General features: G+C 40.4%; 1 protein-coding gene across 1 annotated transcript in view; it reads left to right on the top strand.

Annotated features, from left to right (window-relative positions):
• Window positions 1-9128: 9128 nt before the first annotated feature.
• TSPAN13 (tetraspanin 13) overlaps window positions 9129-23085 on the top strand; it is a 34507-nt gene continuing 20550 nt past the window's right edge. The window contains exon 1 of the mRNA XM_060108300.1: window positions 9129-9376. Coding sequence (XP_059964283.1) covers window positions 9314-9376 — 63 coding nt within the window. The 5' untranslated portion in view covers window positions 9129-9313. The remainder of the gene's footprint in view (window positions 9377-23085) is intronic.

Genomic DNA, 23085 nt, shown 5'->3' with positions numbered 1-23085 from the left:
GCGATAATACCAAATTATTGTTTTAAGCATCTCTTGTTGCGGGGGGCTGTTGCTAGATAGCAATAGGTAACTAAAATAGAATCACTGTGGTATAGTAAAGACACCCCCAAAAAATCTTTTCCACACTCCTATCAAGAGATTGGGTCTAATTTCCTCTCCCTTTGAATCTGGCCTGACCAGTTAATTCTCTGCCCAGAGTACAAGAAGTGATACTGTGCCAGTTCTGAGGCCTGTCTTTGAGAGGATTGTAAGCTTCCACTCTGGTCCTTAGAGCACAAAGACGTTATGTGGTAAATTCACACAGAGACCACATGGATAGTCCCCAAGACTAAGTGGAGAGAGAGAACATCTCAGCTGAACCCCAGCAGGTGAGGATGTGAAAACAGACTCTCCAGACCAACCTGATTGCCACCTCAATATCACCCAAGAGTCCTATCAACGTTATAGGGAGCAGAAGAATTGGCCAGCGCAGCCCTGCTCAAATTCTTGACCTATGAAATTATAAGATAGAATAAAGAGATTATTTTTAAGCTACTAAATTTAGGGGTAATGTAATATATTATGCAGAAATAGACAATGGAGATCAGGGGTTTCTCCAAATTTATGTAACATTACCAATAATGAATTGTGACTGTAAGTTGTAGAGCAAAAAAAAGTTAAATTATTGATAATAAATACATTTCAATTAATCATACTAGAGAGAGGATAATGACTTTTCTATTTTCTAGACAATTACTTAATTTTGTACCAAATTTTATTTTTTGCACTTTGGTATTCTTTTGCTTAAAGTGTTCCTCCAAAGTTTCAGAACACTGAGGTCAAAGAGAAGATTCTATAAAGAGAATAGAATCTTCAAAGAGAATAGAATAGAATAGAATCTTCAAAGAGAAGATCAAAAAAATACAAAATGTCATAAGTGAAGTATCAGGAATCATAACGGCTTTGGACTTTTTAACAACACTGCAAGACAGAATTTAATAAAGACCTTCAAACTTCTAAGGAGAAATAATTTCCAACCTAGATCAATACACTGGGCAATTTCAGTAAAATGAGAGAGAAGAATAGAAATATTTTCTGACCAGTTGTATAAAGTCTCAAAAAATTTACCATGCTCCTTTATTTTAGGAAAGTGCTAAACAAAGTGTTCCAGTATATTTGAACTTGTAAACAGGATATGACTTAACTCAGACACACTTTTATTTCCAAAAATTATGTGTCTTTGCCCTAAATTGTACCTGGTAGATTGCCAAAAATATCATGAAGACACACAGTGGCATTTTATGGCAGTAACAGCTACTGTACAAAACCCCCTGAGTTGAAATGACAAAAGTCACCTTACGAACTGAGCTCCTTAATAAACAGTTATTGTTTTAAAGAAAAATTTGTGCAAGAAACCGTTTGAAAAATACACAGGTGGTTTTACTATTTTTTTCTAGAATACCATTGTTTATATAATATAAAATATCAGATTACTGCTACTTTAGGCTATAAGTATTTCTCTCCCCTCTCTCATCTCTTTCACAGTCTAATCCCAAAGTGATCATCCAGGAACACTGTCAGCGCCCGGGGAGTCCCCGCTCACCCTTTCCCAATCACTATTTCCACACACACTCCCCCAAATGCACGACTACCTGATATTTATGGTTATCGATCCTTCGATTTTATTTATAGTTTTTAAGTCATCTCTAAATACTGTCATTAAATTTATGTTTTTGAGTTTTATATAAATGGAATTATAAAATCTACATTCTTGCATTTGGGTTTCTTTCACTCAACTCCACGTTGGTAAGACACACCCATATTGTTGAGGTAGCTGGATTTTGTTCATTTTTGGCTTGGGATAGGTTTCCACTATGTGAGTGTACCATGATTTAGTTATCCATTTCTAGTATTGATGGATATCTGGGTTGTTCCCAGGTTGGACGATTTCCAGTGCAACAGAAGTTGCATTAGACTATATCAATCTCACTTCTAGAACTCATAAACTGTTTATAGGTGAGGCAGAAAGATACATTTTTATACAAATTAAGAACATTTAGTCACCCTTATAAATGCTAGGTTTCCTTCCATGTTTCTCAAACATAATGATAGCTTATTTAAATAAGCTATAAAGCTGTCGACCACTTTAATTGCACCTTTTTCTGCTCATTCTAATATATTTGTATTAAGGCAGTATTATTCGCTTTCAAATAAAAATAATGTATTTACTGAAGTAGCCATTGGACTAAATAAATACAACACATATTGATCTACAGCACTTAAAATGAAACACATTCAGGCCTCAAATTGAAATAGGGTCGATTTCCAGAAAGTTTTTTTTAGGTGTGATGGAACATTAATAATTTGCAGCAATTCCCTCTAAATTGTAATCTCACTAGTACGTTGTTAATATAGTGAATAAAGAAAAATTGGAAGGGAGAATGTGGAGACAAAAGAGGCAAAGGGCCAAGAGGATTATCCCATCACTAAAGCTGATTGTCCCACCTCTTTAAAGTCAGCTGATCAGGTTGGATTTGTCTGGCCATCAAGCTGAATTTGCCCATTAGGCCCTGGAATTGTATGTAATTTTGTAATAGCTGAATATGCCACCAAAAATAGTCACTTACAGACATTTAGAATTGAGATTTTAGTGTCATATATGAGAAGATAGTCATATATATCTATATGTTTTAGTCTTCCTGGCATCATATGGAGGGGAAAATAAAGCAAGTAAAAGCAATAAAAAATTTCAAGTTTAATTTGTGGTTACAAGAAAAACATTTTCTGAAAATGAATTATGATTTGAGGTCTTTTAGCATGAATTGTGAAACATCCTGCATAGCAAAAGGGAGTCTGAATATTATTGTAGGAGGGATGAATGTGTTGCACTTAATTGCTAAAGTTTGGCAAAACATCAGAAAGGATAACAGAGAAAATAGAGCAAGAGATAGACTCGGAAGGAGAGAGACAGCTATTGATCAGCTCCTTCGTCTCATTCTTGGCCAAGAAACTCCCTTCTCAAGCTTCATTCAATCCAAAAAGCTGCAAATCATTACAAAGGAAAGTTTCTACAGTTCTTTCTTTATTTCCCTGGAGACACAAGAGTATCCAAGGAATAGATGACAAAGAAATTTGTAATAAAAAAATCATTATAAATAATTTAACTGGATCAATTCTAGTAAAATCACTGAGAGACATTTAAAAAATTGGTGCTTAATTTATTTAAGGATATTTTATTGACTAAGGAAAATACAGTGGGGTTTAGATGTAGCAAAGTGTACTATAGTTGAAGCAATTTAAAATTTGCAGCATTACTGATATTTTATTTTACTATAAATTGTGCATGAGCAATTTTATGTTTATCAATTTTATGTTTATATTTCTGAGAAGTCTAGAAAGTCTTCTGGTAACAGTTAAAAGTTCTGTACAATAGCTTAGGAGTAATTTTGCTTAGGATTTGTTGCACACAATCAAGTCTTGGTGTTGAATTATTAAAAAAGAAATGTTGACCTTAAACTGAACTGATAGAAAATGAAAAACAGAATTAAAAAAATTGAGATCATGTTAAGCTAAACCTAAGCCACAAAGAAAGAGTTTTTAAATAAGGATCGTTAAAACCTGCAATAGATTACCCAGATGAAGTGAGAGAATTTCCTTCCATGGTAAAATGATGAAGACTGAAAAACTGAAAGATGGTTTGAAATGTGACTAGAGAAATGTTTTTAGGACAGAAGGGGAATATGTAGTCGCAATTATTTTTCAAGAAAACACACCTGTCAGATCTCTCGTGGGAGCATAATTGAAGCCAGGCCCAACCCTACACTCTGAAATTCATCACAGCATTTGTGCTGATGTTTCTAGCCAATTACTGTGGCAGGGATACCAAGGCAGGCTCATTACAAGGGGGTGTGCTGGATGCCTCTGACGTTTGGCTTTGGCTTGAAGACTCCCTGCTTTCCTTGCCAAAGTTTTTAAAAAGTGCACTGCAGTCTAAGACTTCCCTTCCTTCCTCCCTCCCTTTTCTCCTTCCTTCCTTTCCTCCTCCCCTCCTCCTTCCCTCTATCCCTCCCTCTCTTCTATCCTTCCTTCCCTTTCTCCTTTATAGAGGTCAGACCTGAATTGTGTTCTTTTAGCTCTCCTAGCCTCCTATAGCTCCTTCCTTATTTTCCCTCACAGATGTTTCTCCCAATAAATCTCTTGCACATCTAATCCAGTCTTGGTGTTTGCTTCTCAGAGAATCTGGACTAATGCATAAGAATTCTGTTTGAATTAGATCAAAAACAAAACAAAACAAAACACATTTAAAACAAAGGAGGAGAAAGGAGTATAGCAATCTCCTAAATTGTTAGAAACTCATCTCATATTAAAGATTTATTTAAGGATTAAGAAATTATATGTAAAACTGATTAGATTTAGTTTGTCTTTGTAATTCCTATTTAAAAACAGTTTAAAAAGCAGTTTCTAGGAGACTCAATTTTTTTTTTTTTTTCTTTTTGCGGTATGTGGGCCTCTCACTGTTGTGGCCTCTCCCGTTGCGGAACACAGGCTCCGGATGCGCAGGCCCAGCGGCCATGGCTCACGGGCCCAGCCGCTCCGCGGCATATGGGATCCTCCCAGACCGGGGCACGAACCCGTATCCCCTGCATCGGCAGGCGGACTCTTAACCACTGCGCCACCAGGGAGGCCCGAGACTCAATTTTTTAACAATAAATTTCAATGATCCAGTCTATGGATTTTGGACAAAGACAAATTTCTTTTATAAAAATAAAACTTCCTCTTCCACTTAACAAAATAAACAGTCTCTTACCTTAGTCTCCAATATAATTCTCTGAGAAGAACTACAGTCGAATGTCCTATATTTTTTTCTCACTCAGAAACAGCAATCTGTCAACAAAGGTGCAACATCAAACCATAATTTGGAAAAAGGACATTACCTGTGGCAGATTTTATTTTCCAAAGATACACTACAGTACCTAGCATCCTCTGTGCTCTTCTGCAGTGTGACTTGTAATCCTCCCATCAAGAGGTGGGTCTGCTTTCCCCTCACTTTGAAACTTGTCAGGCTTGGGTTCTCCTAACTAGTAGAGAATGGTGGAGGTGATCTTCCTTGGATCTGTGTGTTGATATCTCTTACTAACTTTGGAAAATTCCTGACCATTATTTTCTCTTTACATATTTCTTCTGCCCCATTTTCTTTCTCTTTTCCTTCTGGAACTATAGTCACACACACACTACTGGATTTTTGTCTCACAGGTATCAAATGCTCTGATCCATTTTTCCACTTTTCATCTTTGTGTTTTAGTTTGCATAATTTCTTTTGACTTATCTTCAAGTTTACTTTTTTCTTCTGTTGTGTCCAGTCTGCTGAAATCACATTTTCAAAAATCTCTGATTATATTTTTCGTTTTATTTTCTTTTTCCCATCAGTAATCTTTATCTTTCTGCTGAAGTTCTCCATGTGCTCCTGTATGTTTTCCACTAAATCCTTTAACACATTTATCATGTTGAGTTTTCAGGACCTGTCTGATAATTCTAATATCTGGATCATCTCTGGTTCTGCTTCTACTGACCATTTTTTCTTTTGACCAGAGGTCAAATTTTTTGATCATCCAAGTCTTTAATAATTTTTTATTGTGTGTCAGGTAGTGTGTATAAAAGAACACTGAGAGTAAAGTAAATAATATTTACCAGCAGAAACGGGTACATCCTTTATTCTGCCAGGCTGCTACTATGGGTACCTAAGTCAGTCTGCACTATAGTTGAGCTGGGTCAGGATTTGTTACAGGTTTAGTTAGGTTCAATTCAGCATTGGCTTCAAATGTTTTTGAGGGCACAATCAGGATTTTCCTTTTATAGGAAGGAGACCTCATACAGATCTCTTTGTACTTTACAGCTCAGCCACCAGCATTCTCAGCCTCAGGTGTGCTTTACAACTTGGCTGTTCCTTTTTTTTTTTTTTTTTGCTGGGGAGTGTTCTTTGCTCTTCTGTCATGTCCTTGGCTTTCACTCATGTCCTTATGAGTCCTCTCCCTTTCTTGCTGTTTTAACTCAGCTTTGGAGGGCTCTTGCAGTATACTGTAAAGAGATTTTTCTCTTCTGCTAATTCCTTAGCCTTTGGCAGCCACTGCTTTGGATTAGGTAAAGACCCAGATTGCTTCATCTTTCCTGTCCTAATCTGTTTTTAGCCACTGTCATACTTGAGGATGTTTGTGCCCATTGAGATAGCTGGGGAGGGAGCTCTCTTGCCTGACCACAGCCTATAGAGCTTCAAATCCTTGTACTATGTGAAGGCCCATGGGTTAGAGTTGGCAAGTAGTTGTACACTTGCTGCAGCTTTTGATCCTTGGATTATAAACTGCCACACTAGACCATACACCCACATTAAAAGATGGTTAGGGCTTCCCTGGTGGCGCAGTGGTTGAGAGTCCGCCTGCCGATGCAGGGGACACGGGTTCGTGCTCCGGTCCGGGAAGATCCCACATGCCGCGGAGTGGCTGGGCCCGTGAGCCATGGCCACTGAGCCTGCGCGTCCGGAGCCTATGCTCTGCAACGGGAGAAGCCATAACAGTGAGAGGCCCGCATACTGCAAAAAAAAAAAAAAAAAAAAAAAAAAGGTTAAATGATCAGCTAGTTTCTCTTTATCCCCCTCTATGGCAGTCTTCTTTCTATAGCTAATCCATAAGAGATAAAAGCACTGTGAGCTTTTTCTTCCTAAGAATGTCTTATTACTTCTTGGATTTTAGTTCCTTTAGATGTCTTTGGTTCCTCAGTTCCATGAGAGGTTTTTTTTAAATTGAGGTGAAATTGATATGTAACATTTCATACATTTCTGGTGTACAACATTATAATTCTACATCCACATCCACCACAAAGTGATCATCACCAAAATTCTCATTATCATCCATCATCATACAATTGATCCCCTTCGCTCACTTTGCCTACCTCCCCACCCCTTTCCTCCCTGGTAACCACCAATCTGTTCTCTGTATCTGTGAATTTGTTTTTTGTTTGTTCATTTGTTTTGTTTTCTGATAGGTTTTTTTTGTTTGTTTTAAAAAACCATGATTTTGTAGCTTTTCTACCTCATCTTGTTAAGGTGGGAGCAAATGGTCTTTTGCAAATTTCTACATCCAAATTCTAAGGCAGAATCCCACTATGTTCACTTGTTTTGTTTTCCAATTTGCAGTACTTTCTTGGTTTTCTCTCTTAAAGGCTGCAACTCCTAATGCAACCCTCCTACAACTTTAGCTCTTGCCTGATTTCTGTAACTGCTCCCTTAAATTGCCCCCCAGACTTAAGGGGAATTATAATAACTACCTGCTCTTGCTAGCTCTGAGCTGCTTCACTATCCTTTGTTGGCTTCCTTTAACCTTGTCCATATTTTTCAAAACAGTCCCTTTATTAAACTCTTCTCAGTCATCTAAATGAGCCGTCTCCTTCCTGCTGGGTCCCTGACTGATAGGGGACATTCCTATGAGAAAAAGTAAGAGATTCAACTCACAGGCAGATAGTAGAGTGTATTATGAAGAAAGCAAATAGAGAATTGTCACAGTTGGTTGAGTTATGTTGAAGTAGTAGTAACGTTGGTGACATCCAGGAATGAGAAGAGAAAGAATAGATTTCCCCCCTAATTCTTCTTCTTTAATAAGCCTCTGGCTTCTCAAATGGAAAGCTGAGCCAAAAAGTTTTATTTGGGTTTGAGGGTCATTTTCCAGATTAAAATTAAAAAAAAAAAAAGGAACTCATTTGGGTGTATACAAAAGGTAAATGTGGAATACCAAGGCTAATGAATTAATGTGGCTTTCTTGGTGAAGTCGGGTCTGGGAAGGTAAAGAGAGATTAGAAGAGGAAGCAGGCAATTCCAAGAAGACAAATTATTTTTATCAGCTGCAATATTTTATTTAACATATACAGTATCATTTGCTATCACATAACTTACTCAGCATGAGCCCTTAGGTTTCATATAAGTACCTGAATATTTCTCTCTAAGAACCTTTTTTGGTAGAAGGCACCATGAAATAACCAAACCTTTATTGGCTTAGCTTAGTGCTTGGAACACAGCAGGTTTACAAAAACTGTTAGATATATTAATACTAGCTGACATATATTAAGGACTAGCTGAGTCCTTACACTGTGCCAGGCGCTCTGCAAAGAGCGCTTGACATACTGTTAATATCCCAATTTATAGGTGAGGAACCTGAGGATACATGAAGCATTTCTATAATAGACACTCAAAGTGATAATGAATTGACAGAGGTGGAGACTGTGTCATTTAAAATTTTTCACAGTTTGTGGGGAAAAAACCCTCAGCTTATTGAAATGCAAGATTGGAAGACAAAAAAACTTCTTGATTTTCTTTTGCATGCATGATAAAGTTTATCAGCATTTTTGCAAATCCCTGTAGGATACATCTGACCTGACAAGAGTCACAATTATGGGTCATATACCTTACCTATTTTCTGAGAAAAGCAGAGATTTCATCTCTCCGTTTATTCTTTCACTTATTTCCTTCCTTTCATTTTCCACCACTTCATTCTTTTAAATCGTTCACGTTCATTCATTTATTGCTTCATTCCTTCCTTTTTTCCTTCATTCAAACAAGGCTAGGGGTTTAATTTTAAAACCTCATTCAAAATGGTGCCACGTCACCCGCTGGGGCCAAGAACCGCGAGGTGCTGTCATCCTTCTCCCTGCCAGCGTGGATCTCCGTGGAGTCCCGCCCTCTTCTCCTCACCTGCTCCCCAGGAGCCCGCGGCGAGGTCGCTGCCATACACTCTGGCCTCAGGCACTCTCCCTCAAGGCCTTCGCCCCTTCCCCCTCTCCCAGGGGCCGCCCCTCCCCTCCCCTCCCCTCCCCTCCCCTCCCCTCCCCTCCCCTCCCCTCCCCTCCCCTCCCCTCCCCTCCCCTCCCCTCCCCTCCCCTCCCCTCCCCTCCCCTCCCCTCCCCTCCCCTCCCCTCCCCTCCCCTCCCCTCCCCTCCCCTCCCCTCCCCTCCCCTCCCCTCCCGGATCCCAGCTAGCTGAGCGCATTTATTTGCATATTTCTACCTTTGTTCCCCGCCGGCGGCCAATCAGCGCGCGGGGCGAGGCGGGGTGCTGGGCGGGGCTCGGGCTCGGGCTCTGTCTTCAGCTGCTGCGGCCGCAGGTTCCAGAGCGGGTTGGAACCGGTGCGGGCGCGCCGCGCACTGCATCCCCTCCCCAAGCCCCGGGCTCCCCACCGCGGCTCCGCTGCTGCGTTGCCTCGGCCAGGCCCCGAAGGCAAGGACAAAGAGGCTGCCTGGAGGCTCCGCCGGAGCCAGACTTTACCTGAAGTTGCCGGGAACCTCAGGCTCCAAGATGGTTTGTGGGGGCTTCGCGTGTTCCAAGAACTGCCTGTGCGCGCTCAACCTACTCTACACCGTGAGTATCCCGAGCCCGTTCCTCCGCGCCTGGGGGCTTTGCACCTGCTCGGGTGCTCCGTGACTTCCCTGTCTGGCCAATGACTCTCTCACTTCATCCCGCACCCCCTTTCTGTCTTCCCACGCTCTGGCCTCCCCCGCCCGGCCTCGCCATCCGTCCCCGCCGGGGACCAGGAGCCGGCGACTGTCGCAGTCTCTTCCTTTCATTGTGAAGCCGCCGTCTTTCTGGCTCACTGGCCGCGTCTCTTCCCCATTGCTCTACCCCGCCCCCTCACCCACCGCCTTGTTTTTCAGTTATTTGACCAGACCTCTCCACTTTCCCATCCTTATACCTTCTGCAACTCACTCTTGGCTCCCAAACCCATCCGGGGCGGATTTGGAGGCGGGAGCCGCCTCCGGTTTGAGAACAGTTTTGCAAAAATAGCGTGATCTGAAACTGACAAGGCGGCATATGCATGGTGTGCGTCGTGTTTAGCTCTGAGTGCGCCTGTGATTTTAATTGAGGCCACCGTGTAGGTTCACAGGATATCCGCAGCTTCCGAAGTTTGTTTCGTGCTTACATAAAGGAATGTCTTTTTGCGGGGAGCGGGAGTTGGGGGGGAGTTTTGCTTATACCTGATGCTTTTTCCATGTATCTCCCCTCTTATCAATATCCTAAATCCATTTTAAGCAAAATTCTCCAGTAAATAAGCGAGCCTCCACCCAGGTTGTTTCTTTCCCTGCCAACCAGCTTGGGCTTTTTAGTTTTAACCCTGCAGTGTATGTTTGTAATTTTTGAGGGGCAATTCGGGGTGAACCGGAGGATGGGAGAGTAGATTGCCATTTACCGATTGCCTACTACGTCCCAGATTTTACATACACTTTCCTTTTCCTGACAATCATCCGAGGCAAGGGGCATTGTCTAAATTTTATACGTAAGATAATAGACCGAAAAGGGCTTTAATAACTTTACATAGTTGATAGTTGGCGAGTCAAGAAGTGGAACTCAGGCTGTGGGATCCAGATCTTTCCACAGGCTTCTTTACCATGCGGAAGACACTTTCGTCTTCTGTCATCATCCCTCCATCATAGTCTTGCTCCCTTCTATAAATACACCTGGGTTTGTTTTGCAGCACCCACCCTGCAAACAAACCCAGCTCCTGTGCATTAGCAGAGAGCTAGGCCATCTGTGCAAGCTTAGGTTACATCCTTGGAGTGCGGAGTCTGCCTGTGGTCCCCAGCAGGAGGGAGAGGCTGGGTCCTTTTAGCATTACTGTTCCCTTGTATGTGAACATGGTTGCAAAGCTTTGAAAGCAAGACATAAACCTGTAAAAAGTATGTCTTTCTGACTAGTTAGTAGCAGTCTAATCAACATGTCACTAATCCTAGATTTGGGAAAAATTCTAGACCACCTGGTGGTTCAGGTCCTTGTAATCCGAGATCCATGTCAGGTTTCAGATGAGAATCCACCTTTGTCTCACCTGAACATGCCTATCACATTGATTATTTATTAAGTAAAAGCTGACCAATTCTCCAGGTATTTTCTTTTATTAGCATGAACGGCCTGTTTAGAACTTCACTTCCCCATTTTATGCTGACTTCTGCCCCTCCCCCTCATGATTTAGTTACCTGTTTGCCAGACATTTAACCTTATAGTATCTGCTTACACACAGTAGAATGTCTGCGTTGCATACTTATGTCACTGAGGAGGTCTATATAGATTAATATGCCATATATATTTTTTTCTAAAGGCAAGTTATTTTTAAATCTTGTTCTGTTGCTTTTGAGATATGTCATTTCTACTTGTATCTCTTGCGTATTAGGAAAGCAAAGAGAAAGGTAACTCTGAAGGAGCATATTATATAAGACTTTTATATCTGTTCTAAATTATTGACCTTCAGAGTGTATTCTATTGATTTTAATAGCACTGTAGTAAAAATTAATTGGAAATTCACAGGACTACAAAGATGGTTGGCCCTTTTAAATCTAAACCTTTTTATTTATTTTTAAAAATTCATTTATTTTTGGCTGCGTTTGGTCTTCGTTGCTGCATGCGGGCTTTCTCTAGTTGCAGCGAGCGGGGGCTACTCTTTGTGCGGTGCGCGGGCTTCTCATTGCGGTGGCTTCTCGTTGCGCGGAGCACGGGCTCTATGCGTGCGGGCTTCAGTAGTTGTGGCTCGCGGGCTCCAGAGTGCAGGCTCAGTCGTTGTGGCACACGGACTTAGTTGCTCGGGACCAGGGCTCAAGCACATGTCCCCTGCATTGGCAGGCGGATTCTTAACCACTGCACCACCAGGGAAACCCTAAGGCTTTTTAGAAAAAGGATATTTCTTAAAATGAATTAGTGTCTACTGCATATACATTGTGAACAAGTTTGGATGAGTTCAGCAGTTTAAACTGGAAATGAATGAAAGGTAAACGTTGAACCAGGTCTTAAATAGATGCGGAAAATGTGCCATTGCTATTATTTAGATTCTGTATCTTCCCTGGTTTCACTTCAACATTTTAAGATGGGAAATGTCAAGTGGTTGGGGGCAGGGTTAAGGCTGAAGACTTGGGAGACATTTCTTTTTAAGGCATGAATAGGAGGACCCTTTATAGGTTCCAATCCCACCTGGGTCACTGCCTCTGAAATAAGCTCAAAGTTGTGGGATTGGATCTGAGATTATTTCTAAAAGTGTTAGTAAAGCCAGGCTTGCATATGGGCGTGGCAGGTGTAAATGCCATGGTCTGCTTTGAGTCATCACTCTTGCCTTGAACCATTTTCTTGAGGAACTTAGGGCAGCCTAACTGTCCACGTGCTCAGGTGGCCTGCTTATGACCTTGAGATTAGGGCAGAATTCCTGACCAGTCCAGAAAACATGTCATTAAAATAGGTTGGATGGAACATCCCCCAAACTTGTCACGGAGTTTTGATCACTAGCCAAAGGCGTGGCTGATTTTTGTTGTTGTTTATGGTTTGGTTGTTTTAATTAATAGAATCCCTAGTAATGAACAACTTTACATTAGAGTAGTGAATATCAACAGTTTATAGATACGGGAGGAAAGGGAGAAGCTACGTTTTCTTTATGCACTTTCATGATGTTATACAAAAGAGAGTGACTGGGCTTCCCTGGTGGCGCAGTGGTTGAGAGTCCGCCTGCCGATGCAGGGGACACGGGTTCGTGCCCCGGTCTCAGAAGATCCCACATGCCGCGGAGCGGCTGGGCCGGTGAGCCATGGCTGCTGAGCCTGCGCGTCCAGAGCCTGTGCTCCGCAACAGTGAGAGGCGCGCGCGTATTGCAAAAAAAAAAAAAAAGAGTGACTTGCTCTAGAACTTTCTACATTTATAGAAACTGAATGTTTCTTCACTCAACAAATACTTATTGCGTGTCTACTGTGTGCAAGGCACTGTTCTCAGTCTGGGAATACAGCAGTGAACCAAACTGGGCTTTGAAATCAACATGCCTTATGAAGCCTCTTTTTCATTCACTATCTTCTCTACATATGATCTCAAGAGCTTTCTTCAGTCAATAAACATTTGCTTACTGTGTGCATTCTGCTGAGAACTGTGGGAAATAATAAACACATACAAAGGCAAGTACCTCCTCTGTGAAGACGGGATCTAGTTGGGATTTATGGAGTGGAAAAATTAGTGCTATATAAGGGAAGGACCGACTTTAGGTGCCACAAAATTTAGGACTAAGGTAGGTCTTTGTGGGTTGGAGAAGAAGGTATGATTGAATTGGGGAAGTGTGGAAATAGCTTGGCCTTTTTGATACTGTTCAGGATATAAACACAAGTGAAAACTGCTTTGGGAAAACAGTCTATTTTATTTTTAATCGTTTATTTTAAAATAATTTTGATTGAAAGTATTTTGACAAAAAGTGAAAAATAACTAATTATTCCTCGTGATTTGTGGGGAATTTTAGGAGGTATGAAATAAGTGTTATATTAAAATATGTAACATTTTGAATATGTCTCCTTGTGCTTCATAAGCAGAGAAGAAAAGACTTCTAGGAATCGACTGCTGTTTATATGTATGTGTGTGTGTATGTGTGTGTGTATGAATAGTTTTAATTAAGAACGTAAGGAACAGAAAATAACTCATGGTCTTTAAATAAGGGTCATTTCAGAAGTTTCAGTTTTGTTTCTTATTCTATATTTATTCTAAAATCTAAGTTGGTTTCTGTTGGTTTTTTGAAATATTTTTTCTATATCTTGGGTTGCTTTGGGGAAAAGATCTCCATGCAGTCAAAAATTATACCAATTTACATTCATTCTAAGGCATATGTTTATTTGTGTTTTAGGTATCTCTGAAATTGAGGTTGTCTTAAAATAGGTAAAACAAAGCAGATAAATATGTATCTGTACAGTCTATAGAGAGAAAAACAGCTGGGTTTCCGAAGAAAACCTAAATTGTAATACCAACTTTACAACTTGCTTGGAATTTAACCTTGGGCAAACGTCTCCATCTGAGTTTCACTTTATTCATTTATAAACTGGTGATGATATTTTTCATTCTCCCCTTGTGGAGTTGTTAGGATAAAAGGAGAGAAAGTGGATAAATGCTTTGGATGTGCTATAGAAAAAAGAGCTAGTTGTTACAATTTCGTGGAAAAAGTTGAATTATTTTAAATTTCTGAATTACAAACCTGTAAGTTACAATGGAAAGGTTTTCAAGCTACTGGGATTTCTAACACTTACAGGCTGGTGTTAACTCAAGCAGGCCCTATGGGGGCAAGAGTTCATACCCTCAAAGCAGTAATATTAATCTTTCAGTTGTAAGAAAAAAATGACTGAGGTATGGTGAGTATAAATTTGGAACGATTTTCCTGTACAGTTTTTAAAGTCCTATTCTGGTCATTAGAGGGCTGGAAAAGTATAATTTTGTTCAGTTTCTACTCCAAAATAAATGAAAAACACTCATACTTAAGCCAAAGAAAAAAATCTTCTTTTGTAATTGCCTTCAAATTATTGTATTTGACATTTTGAAAAATTCTGATCATTATTTTTCAAATTATTCTTATTTAATATTTTAATGTGTGGTTAGGCTTATGTTATTTCTCGGCCCTTGTTCAAACTGCTGAATGAATTTAAAATATTTAAGTGGTTGCTGAATATTTACTTGGATTTTGAATTTAAAAATGATTCACTGTTTACAGAACCTGGAATTTCCACGTGATGCTGTTGAGCTGGTGTTTATAGTCAGCCTTTGTTGCAAATATGTTTGTGAAATTTCCCAACTTTTGATTTTAAAAGTTACCGAAATGTGCTATTTATGTCATTTCTTACTTGAAATGAGGTTATTTTCTTTCACAAAGTTTAACAACATAATTAAGAGGCTTTTACAAAGAAAGAAAATTTATTAGGGGAATAATTGTATTTCAGCCTACGTTTGAAAAGTGAGATTTGAACATCTCAGTGGTTTAATTTGCATACAGTTTTAGGTAGTTTAAAAGTGGGCCATCATCACCTCAAACACATATGAATTACTGGTGAAGGCAGGCTAGGTTTAGTTCGTCTTCCTTCTTATCACATTTCACCTGAATTGTTCCTCCATATTATCTTAGCACTGTAAAATGAATAATGCACCTGTAATAGTGGATGAAAACTCTCAGAGAATAAACCCAAATTCCTTAGCATGCCATTCAAGATGTTTCACCATCCGCTCTTCCCATGTGCATCTGTTCATATATTTCAGCCACAGAGGGTTCCCCAGACATTTTGCCCTTTGTTGCCTGTCTTTGCTGATCTTCTGCTCTTGACCTGTCATACCTTGCTCTGTCTTTGTGAAACTACTCAAATAAAGCCTCCCGTTTCTTAAGTTAGAAAGAATTGTTTCCTTAAATTTTCACTTGGGAATCAATCTTACTACTTGAGTGCCACCCCAGACTAATTCAGTCAGATTCAGAGAGAGGGAGAGGCATGTGATTTTATGGTTAAAAAAACCCTTTTTAAAATCTTCCTAGCTAATTCTAAATTACAGTGAGGGCTGAGAGTCAGTGTTGTAAGATTTTATTTTACTCTGTCTTTGCCATTAACCATACCAATGCTCCATACTATAGATTGCTTTGTGTTTGCTTTTTCCCCAGCTAGACTACCCACCGTTTATTGGCAGAGATCATAGCTTTCTCTTTGTTGCATCCTTTGGTTTGTAGCATTTTTTTTTTTTTTTTTTTAGCACAGAGCTTATACTCTCTAAATACTTCTTGAATGGAATTTGCAGAATTGGCTGCTCCCTTTTCACCAGAGGTAAAACATACCTAATGAAAGCTTGCATAAACAGGATAATTTGATCAAAATTAAATCTAGAAGACAGCCAAATATTTTAAGACATGAAAATTAGCATTAGGTTAAAAATAATAAATAGGAATTGCTTTTATCTATCTACTGTAGAATCTAGCATGTTTCTTGAAATACTCTTTTCTCTTTTCTCTCCCATTGTTGGCCAAGCTCTCCTATGCATCTGAGGTTTTCCTGTAACCTTTCCCGTGAACAAATCAGCTTTCCATAAAATTGTACTAGAATCATAGTTGGCTAGGGTTCTTTATATTATTAGTCTAATTTATTATTATTAGTCTAACATAAATGTATTGTTAAGACGAACCCAAATAATTTTTCTTTTATTCATTCCAATAATATTAATTAAGGAACAACAGCAGTGAGCGAAACAAACCAAAAGGTCCTGCGTTCATGGATCTTACATTTGGTGGGGAAGGTAGATGATAAGCAAATAAGCAAATAAGTTATACATCATGTTAGAAGGTAAAATGCTATGGAGAAAAATGGAGTAAGAAGGCTGAAGCACAGTGGGGCAGTGGCGGCGGGGTAGGGGAGGATAAGGACATATTTTTATGTGTGGTGGTCAGAGTTAGCCTTCTCGGTAAGACAGCAGTGGAACAAAAACTTGAAGGAGACGAAGGACAGACATCTGGAAAAAGTCAGTGGAGGGAACGGCCTTTGAGAAGATCCTGAAGGGGTATTTCTGATTTATGCAAGGGACAGAGAGGACTCCTGTGGCTGGGACACAGTGAGCAAGCGGTGGGTGGAGTGGTTGGAAATGAGTCAGAGAGTTTCTGGGACCCAGTTTGAAGGAATTGAACTTTTACACCAAGGGAAGTGGGGAACCATTGGTGGCTTTGGGCCTGATTTTTATTTAAAAGTTTGTCTGGCTCCTGAATTGAGAATAGACTATAGATGGCAAAAGTAGAAACAGTGAGATCACCTGTAAGGCTACTGCAGTAATTTAAGCAAAGACGATGTAGGTTTGGACCAATGTTATAGCAATGGAAGTGAGAGAAATGGTCAGATTTTGGGTGTATTTTGAAGGTGGTGCCAACATAATTTCCTGATGGATGAGAATGGGGTGTGAGAGAGACCAGTCACAGATTACTTGTGATTTATGGCCTAAACAACTGGCTTGCTGAATCTGCTATTAACGGGAATGGGGAGACTGTGGGTGGAACAGGCTTTGGAAGGAACATAAGAGGTTCAGTATTAGATGCGATGCCAATCAGATACCCAAGTGGAGATGTCAGATGGCAGGTAGTCTAATAACAGTGGAGTTCAGGGGAGAGGAATAGCTGGAGGTTGAAATTCAGGGAGCCATCAATGTAGAGAGTGGTATTTAGAATGGCTACTAGATGAAATTGACCAGTTAGTGAGGATAGGTAGAGAACGGCAGTGATCTGTGAACTGAACCAAGCACACTCTTATAATAACAGTTTTCGGAGACAAGGAGGAACCAGCCAAGGAGCCTGAGAAGCAATGGCCTGTCAGGTAGGAGGAAAACCTGGTAGAGGCGGGTGTCTTAGAAGCCAAATGCACATCATTTTAAGGAGGCAGAGTTGAACATCTGTGTCAAATGCTGCTAAGTAAGGTGAGGACTAAGACATGATTCTTAAGTTGATCAATGAAGAAGTCACTGAAAAAAGCATTAACCCTTTTATTTTGTCATATGATAGACTGTATGTCCCTCAGCAGTAAGGACCGTGTCCCAGTCACTCCGGCTTTCCTGAATGCCCAGCACAGCCTTGCCATATGGTTGACATTTAGTTGATTGAATGAAGGAGGCAGTGCAGGGCTGTTTCGCCCATAATTCCACTTCTTGTCTCCCAAAACTGCTCCGAAGAAGGAAGACGTAGGATGGGGTTGAAACTTTGTTGGCAGCTGTGAGTGCTACCTCAGACTAGTTATCCTTGGAAAATGGCAAGTCCGGATGCCTTACTTTTGATTCTCTTTATATAATTTCTTCCCAGCAGATATCATATATTATGTATTCTGTGCCTTGTAAGTATGAAGCAATCTGCTTGGCACCAAGGAGAACATAGAGAAGAAAAATATGTGACAACAGCATATCAGCCTTCCTTGTATCATTTGAGGAATGAAAATGAGACGAAGAACTGCGGTCTTGGCTTCAACACTAAGATGTCTGGATATTTAGCAGCATCCAGATTATTTACAGAATTTTCAAATTTCCATCCAGATGTTTGGTATCAGAGAAACACATGCTTCATAATGACTGAATTGTGCTTCAATTTTTCACATTAGGCAGAAGTTCAGAGGGAGAGTTCAGTGTCAAGTGTAATTACTCTTAGGACTGTTGAAGCATGGAGAGGTCTGAGACCTTAGTTTTTAATGTATCGGTGGATGCTGCGTTACATTTTGGTGGTCTAGTCCTTTTAAGTCTTATTACTGTTTTAAGTTTCTTACCCTCCACTGTCATCACGTCTTCTCTCTTGCTTTAGTGCTGACAAAACAGTTTTGAATGATTTAGCTGCAGAATCGCACCCAGTTTTTTCAAAGGTTCTACGTTCCTCTTTCGTCCTCAAAGCAATTCAGTTACCCTGGTAGAATTTGGGTGCTCAAAAAATGTAGCTGCTCTAGAAATGACTCAAGTCTCTCTGTGCATGTTGTTTCTGCAATGTGGTGGATATTTGGTGAAAGAATGAAACTCTCTTTTATAGGTTATATAGAGAAAGAATAATCTGGAACACATGAGGCTGGATTTCTTCACCCCAAATATTGATTAGGTTAGGGAATAAGCATTTTCCTATCCCTAAAGCATCATGAGCAAGATCATGAGCTCTTTCAGTCTGCAGTGTATTTTGAGTACCTCTTCTGTACCAGGCACTTAGCCACATGCTAGGAATATCAGGTCAACATGTGCTTTGACTGTATGGCACTCAAAGTATACAGGGCTCATTAGAAGAATTCAAAGTATGACTGGAGGTGGGGAATAGTGGCTAATGAGTTACCTCGAGAGGTAAGCCAGGCCCTTCACATTCTTGGATTTGTCAGCCTGGTATTTGGACTTTATTCTGAGATTAGAAACAAAAGATAGCTGGCATGGGAATGGCCTGATCTATTGGCTTTAAATTAAAGACCATCAAAGACTACCATATTAGGAATAGAGTCCAGCTGCAGGTAAGAGAAACCCAGCTACTGCTGCTTCAAATAGTAAGCTCTATTATTTTCATGTAGCAAGATGTCTACAAGTAGGTAATCTAGAGAAGGTGCACAATGCAAGCATGTTATCAAGGTCCCAATTATCCTGCCCTACCATCCTTGGTATGTGACTTTCTTCTTTGTCACCCAATTACATCTGCAACTCTAGGCATTAGGATTTGTTCCCTGCTGGAAGAAGGATAATGCTGTAAAATGCTTTTCTTCATAAAGCTCTGTGTGTGTGTGTGTGTGTGTGTGTGTGTGTGTGTGTGTGTGTGTGTGTGTGTTAGAATAGTTCTATTGAGGTATTAATGACATACAATAAGCTGCACATATTTAAAGTATAAATTTGATAAAGTTGTGACACATATATACACCTGTGAACCCATCATTGCATTCACCACCTTGAACATATCAACCCCCCAAAGTTTCCTTATCCTCCTTTGTAGTCCCTCTCTCCTGCCACATAACCTTTGCTCCCAATTTGCAGGCAACCACTGACCTGATTAGCAGTAAAATTGAGGCTGGAGTTCAATTTGGTAAGCCTGGGGAGGGTGTTTGCAGAAGGGAGATGGCCTAGGACATTTCTCTGCCTCACTGAGTCCCTTCTCGTTTGGTCCTTAGAGTAAAAAGTTTCAGGGAGGTCTTTTAGGCTAAAAGGGAGTGCTCATATTTTGTAAAAGCCCATTGACAAGGTGAGGGATTTAGAGTTAGTCTAGGTGGGGAAGGTGGTCATAGTGGGGAAGGTGGACAGGGTCACTGCAAGTATGCAAGTATTAAAAATGTTATGATAAACACTTGCAAGATGAAGCTTGTATTGACCAGAATTTTTATAAGTTATAAATGAACTTAAAAGAATATGTTGGCGAGATAGCACAAACTCTTAGAAGCATATAATTGGGAGATTCAGTAGTTGGATCATCAAGTATGGCTGGATCAGGGGGCCCAGAAAAGCTCAGAACTCTCTTGTTCCTTCTATCCACTTCTCAGCCCAGCTTGCCTCTGCGTAGATTCTTTTTGAGGTCAGAACTTTCCATGTGCAAGATGGCCACTGGCAGAATCAATTTTAATTGTCCTTATGGCTTGCTATACCAGAGGAACCCTTTTTTTCTCTTTCAATATTCCTGTATGATCATATGGGACATACTAATTAACCCTGTTGGTTTATAGACCCAACCCATGAACCAATCACTGTGGGTAGGAGGATGAGCAACCATGATTGCTGCTGGCAGTGGTTGGAGGGGGCCAGTGAGACACTATGATTATGGGTTTTATAAGAAATGTATGTGCTGGGTTGTAAAAACACCATATGTCCCCTACAGAGATCATTTGTCCTCTGAGTAGGAATTTGAATCTTCTATTCCTAATTCTAGAATGTTCTAGCAACTCCATCATTTGAAAGACCTGTAGTGGTTTAATGCTTCAACACCTACTTAAGCTAGATTGTAAAGAACATTATGCACAATATTTTTTTTCTTTCTTCTGGAGTGGCATTGTGTGTTATTGATTCAAAAAGTGAGTAAATACATGTTTATTAGTTTTAAATAATTTTATTTGCTAGAGTGATCTCAAAGATAAAGACTGTGCATCCCGACTAGGATTTCTTTTTTTTTTTTTTTTGAGGTACACGGGCCTCTCACTGTTGTGGCCCCTCCTGTTGCGGAGCATAGGCTCCGGACGCGCAGGCTCAGCGGCCATGGCTCATGGGCCCAGCCGCTCCGCGGCATGTGGGATCCTCCCGGACCGGGGCACGAACCCGTGTCCCCTGCATTGGCAGGCGGACTCTCAACCACTGTGCCACCAGGGAAGCCCCAACTAGGATTTCTTGCTCCCCTACTCCAGGCAAGGCACTGTGTGCTTGTATATGAATGTCAGCATACGTGACAAATTTTCTAGGTCGGGTAAAAGAAAAATAAGCACAAAATGACTAAGCGAGGATTTGGTAGTTAACTAATAGCAAAGATGTATGAGTGAGGACCTTATTGTTCGTTTATACATGACTGTGAAACCAGATCTCATAGGGAGTAAGTCAGGGAGACGCTAATCAAACCTATATCAATGTGGCTACAAAGCAAGAACTACAGTTTCTTATGCATTATAATATTGTCTTTACTATTATATCTCGATGTTAAAAATTACTTAACTATGTTGCAAGGCACTGTGATATGGTCCTACAGGAAGAAAAAAATGCACCAAACAGAGAGGTTGCCACAGTTCTGCCTCTGTCATTGGGCATGTCATTTTGCTACTCTGATTTATCACCTATAAAATGAGGGGACTCGGTTGAGGTCACTGGCCAGATAGCTTTGTGCCGCTAGTGCCCTCCTTCATCAGAATCTATGGGATTTCCCTGGCAGTCAGTGGTTAAGAATTCACCTTCCAATGCAGGGGATGCGGGTTTGATCCCTAGTCGGGGAACTAAGATCCCTCATGCCACGGGGCAACTAAGCCCACACACCGCAACTACTGAGCCCACGAGCCTCAACTAGTGAGAAGCCAGGGTGCCACCATAAAAGATCCCGCACAACTGAGACCCGATGCAGCCAAAAATAAAAAAATAAATTTTTTTAAAAAAAGAATCTATCCATGTGCGCACTAGTAGTTTTGCCACCACCTCCTTTTTTACGGATTTGCTTGGGGAAGCAATACCAGTTGTAGACACTTTTATAATCTTGCCTTGGCGTGGCTTTTCATAAATTTTAGCTTTTGTACTGTCTCTTTTAAAAGCTTTTTTGTATGATTCACTTTTCTTTGTTTTAAGGAGAGAACAGGAAAGGTTGGCACTTCCTGTTCATAAAAAACATTGCTATCAACAAGTTAACAGATCCATAATTTGTTTTTATCAGCTTTCTGTCTCCCAAAGGAAGGAAACTATTTGTCATAGGTCTAAATTTACTTTCTATTACCATTGGTCTCATAAGGAAACTGTTGTTATTATTAAACAAAAAATTCATGCAGTTCCTTTGTCTACCAGGTTCTAGTTACAAGCAGGCTTTTAAATTATACAGTTAGAATTTTTTTGGAATCCATAATTTTTATATCACTCATTTGGAAGACTTCACATAATCCCATTCTCTTCAAAATTACAAACCAACCATAACATACAATTACCACTATTCAGAAATAAATTGCTTCATTATTATCTTTAAAAGGCTCCTTCTTAGTAAAAGTTAAAGAAACACTGATAATCAGATCTAATTAGAGGCATATCATAAAACTTTAGGTATTGTTTCTAATTTAAAAAGTTAAGTATGAGTACTTGGGGATTTTTGTTACAGTGTGTTAGAGACAGCGGTCATACCCAAAAACATTTATGTTGTTTTCAATTTTGCTTTATTAAAAAAACCAAACAGGGCTTCCCTGGTGGCGCAGTGGTTAAGAATCTGCCTGCAAATGCAGGGGACACGGGTTCGAGCCCTGGTCCGGGAAGATCCCACACGCCGCGGAGCAACTAAGCCCGTGCGCCACGACTACTGAGCCTGCGCTCTACAGCCCGCGAACCACAACTACTGAGCCCACGTGCACAACTACTGAAGCCCGCGCGCCTAGAGCCCATGCTCCGCAACAAGAGAAGCCACTGCAATGAGCAGCCCGCGCACAGCAAGGAAGAGTAGCCTCCGCTCACCGCAACTAGAGAAAGCCCGCACAAAGTAACGAAGATCCAACTCAGCCATAAATAAATAAATGTTTAAAAAAAATTAAAAAAAACCAAACATATTTTGGGGGTTTATCAGAAAATTGAGTCACTTAAGTAAGTTTATGTTTGGACAGTTTCTCTGTTGTGGTAATAAATGCAAAATTTGTTTTTGATTGGACAGTTAAATCATGTTCTCTTCCACGTTACAAATGAGAATGTGTATTTAGGAGTCGGGTACCAGAAGGAGGTGATAGGGTGCTGTCAAGATGCACACGTGAGTCTACCCACGTACGACAGACCTAGAGCTTCACTTTCTGTTATAAACAAGTGGAGAGTCAGTGAATTACTGCTTACTGTCTTCAGGTCTCTACCACCTTCATTTGAAAGCCTTCCTTTTTCTTAAGTGGGTGCAAATTGTAGGGGAGAATGTGGGCAGTGCCTGGAGATGCACAGTTGGGAATTAATGTGAAATATTTGAGAGACAAATGAGAATATCTTGATGCGAGTAGCCATGTTTGGGGAATTGTGGGAAAAAAGGCTGGATGAGGCAAGTTGGACAGATTTATAGAGGAAAGCAAAGGGAAGAATTTAGTATTGGGGTTCCAGTAAGAAAAGGGTTGTTACATTTTCAGGCTACTTGTAACTTGGAAATGCTTTATATGCAC

Source organism: Mesoplodon densirostris, chromosome 9 (assembly GCF_025265405.1).
Source record: "Mesoplodon densirostris isolate mMesDen1 chromosome 9, mMesDen1 primary haplotype, whole genome shotgun sequence".
NCBI lineage: Eukaryota > Metazoa > Chordata > Mammalia > Artiodactyla > Ziphiidae > Mesoplodon > Mesoplodon densirostris.
Note: the sequence above shows the minus strand (reverse complement) of the source record. Positions and strands in the feature narration are given on the sequence as shown.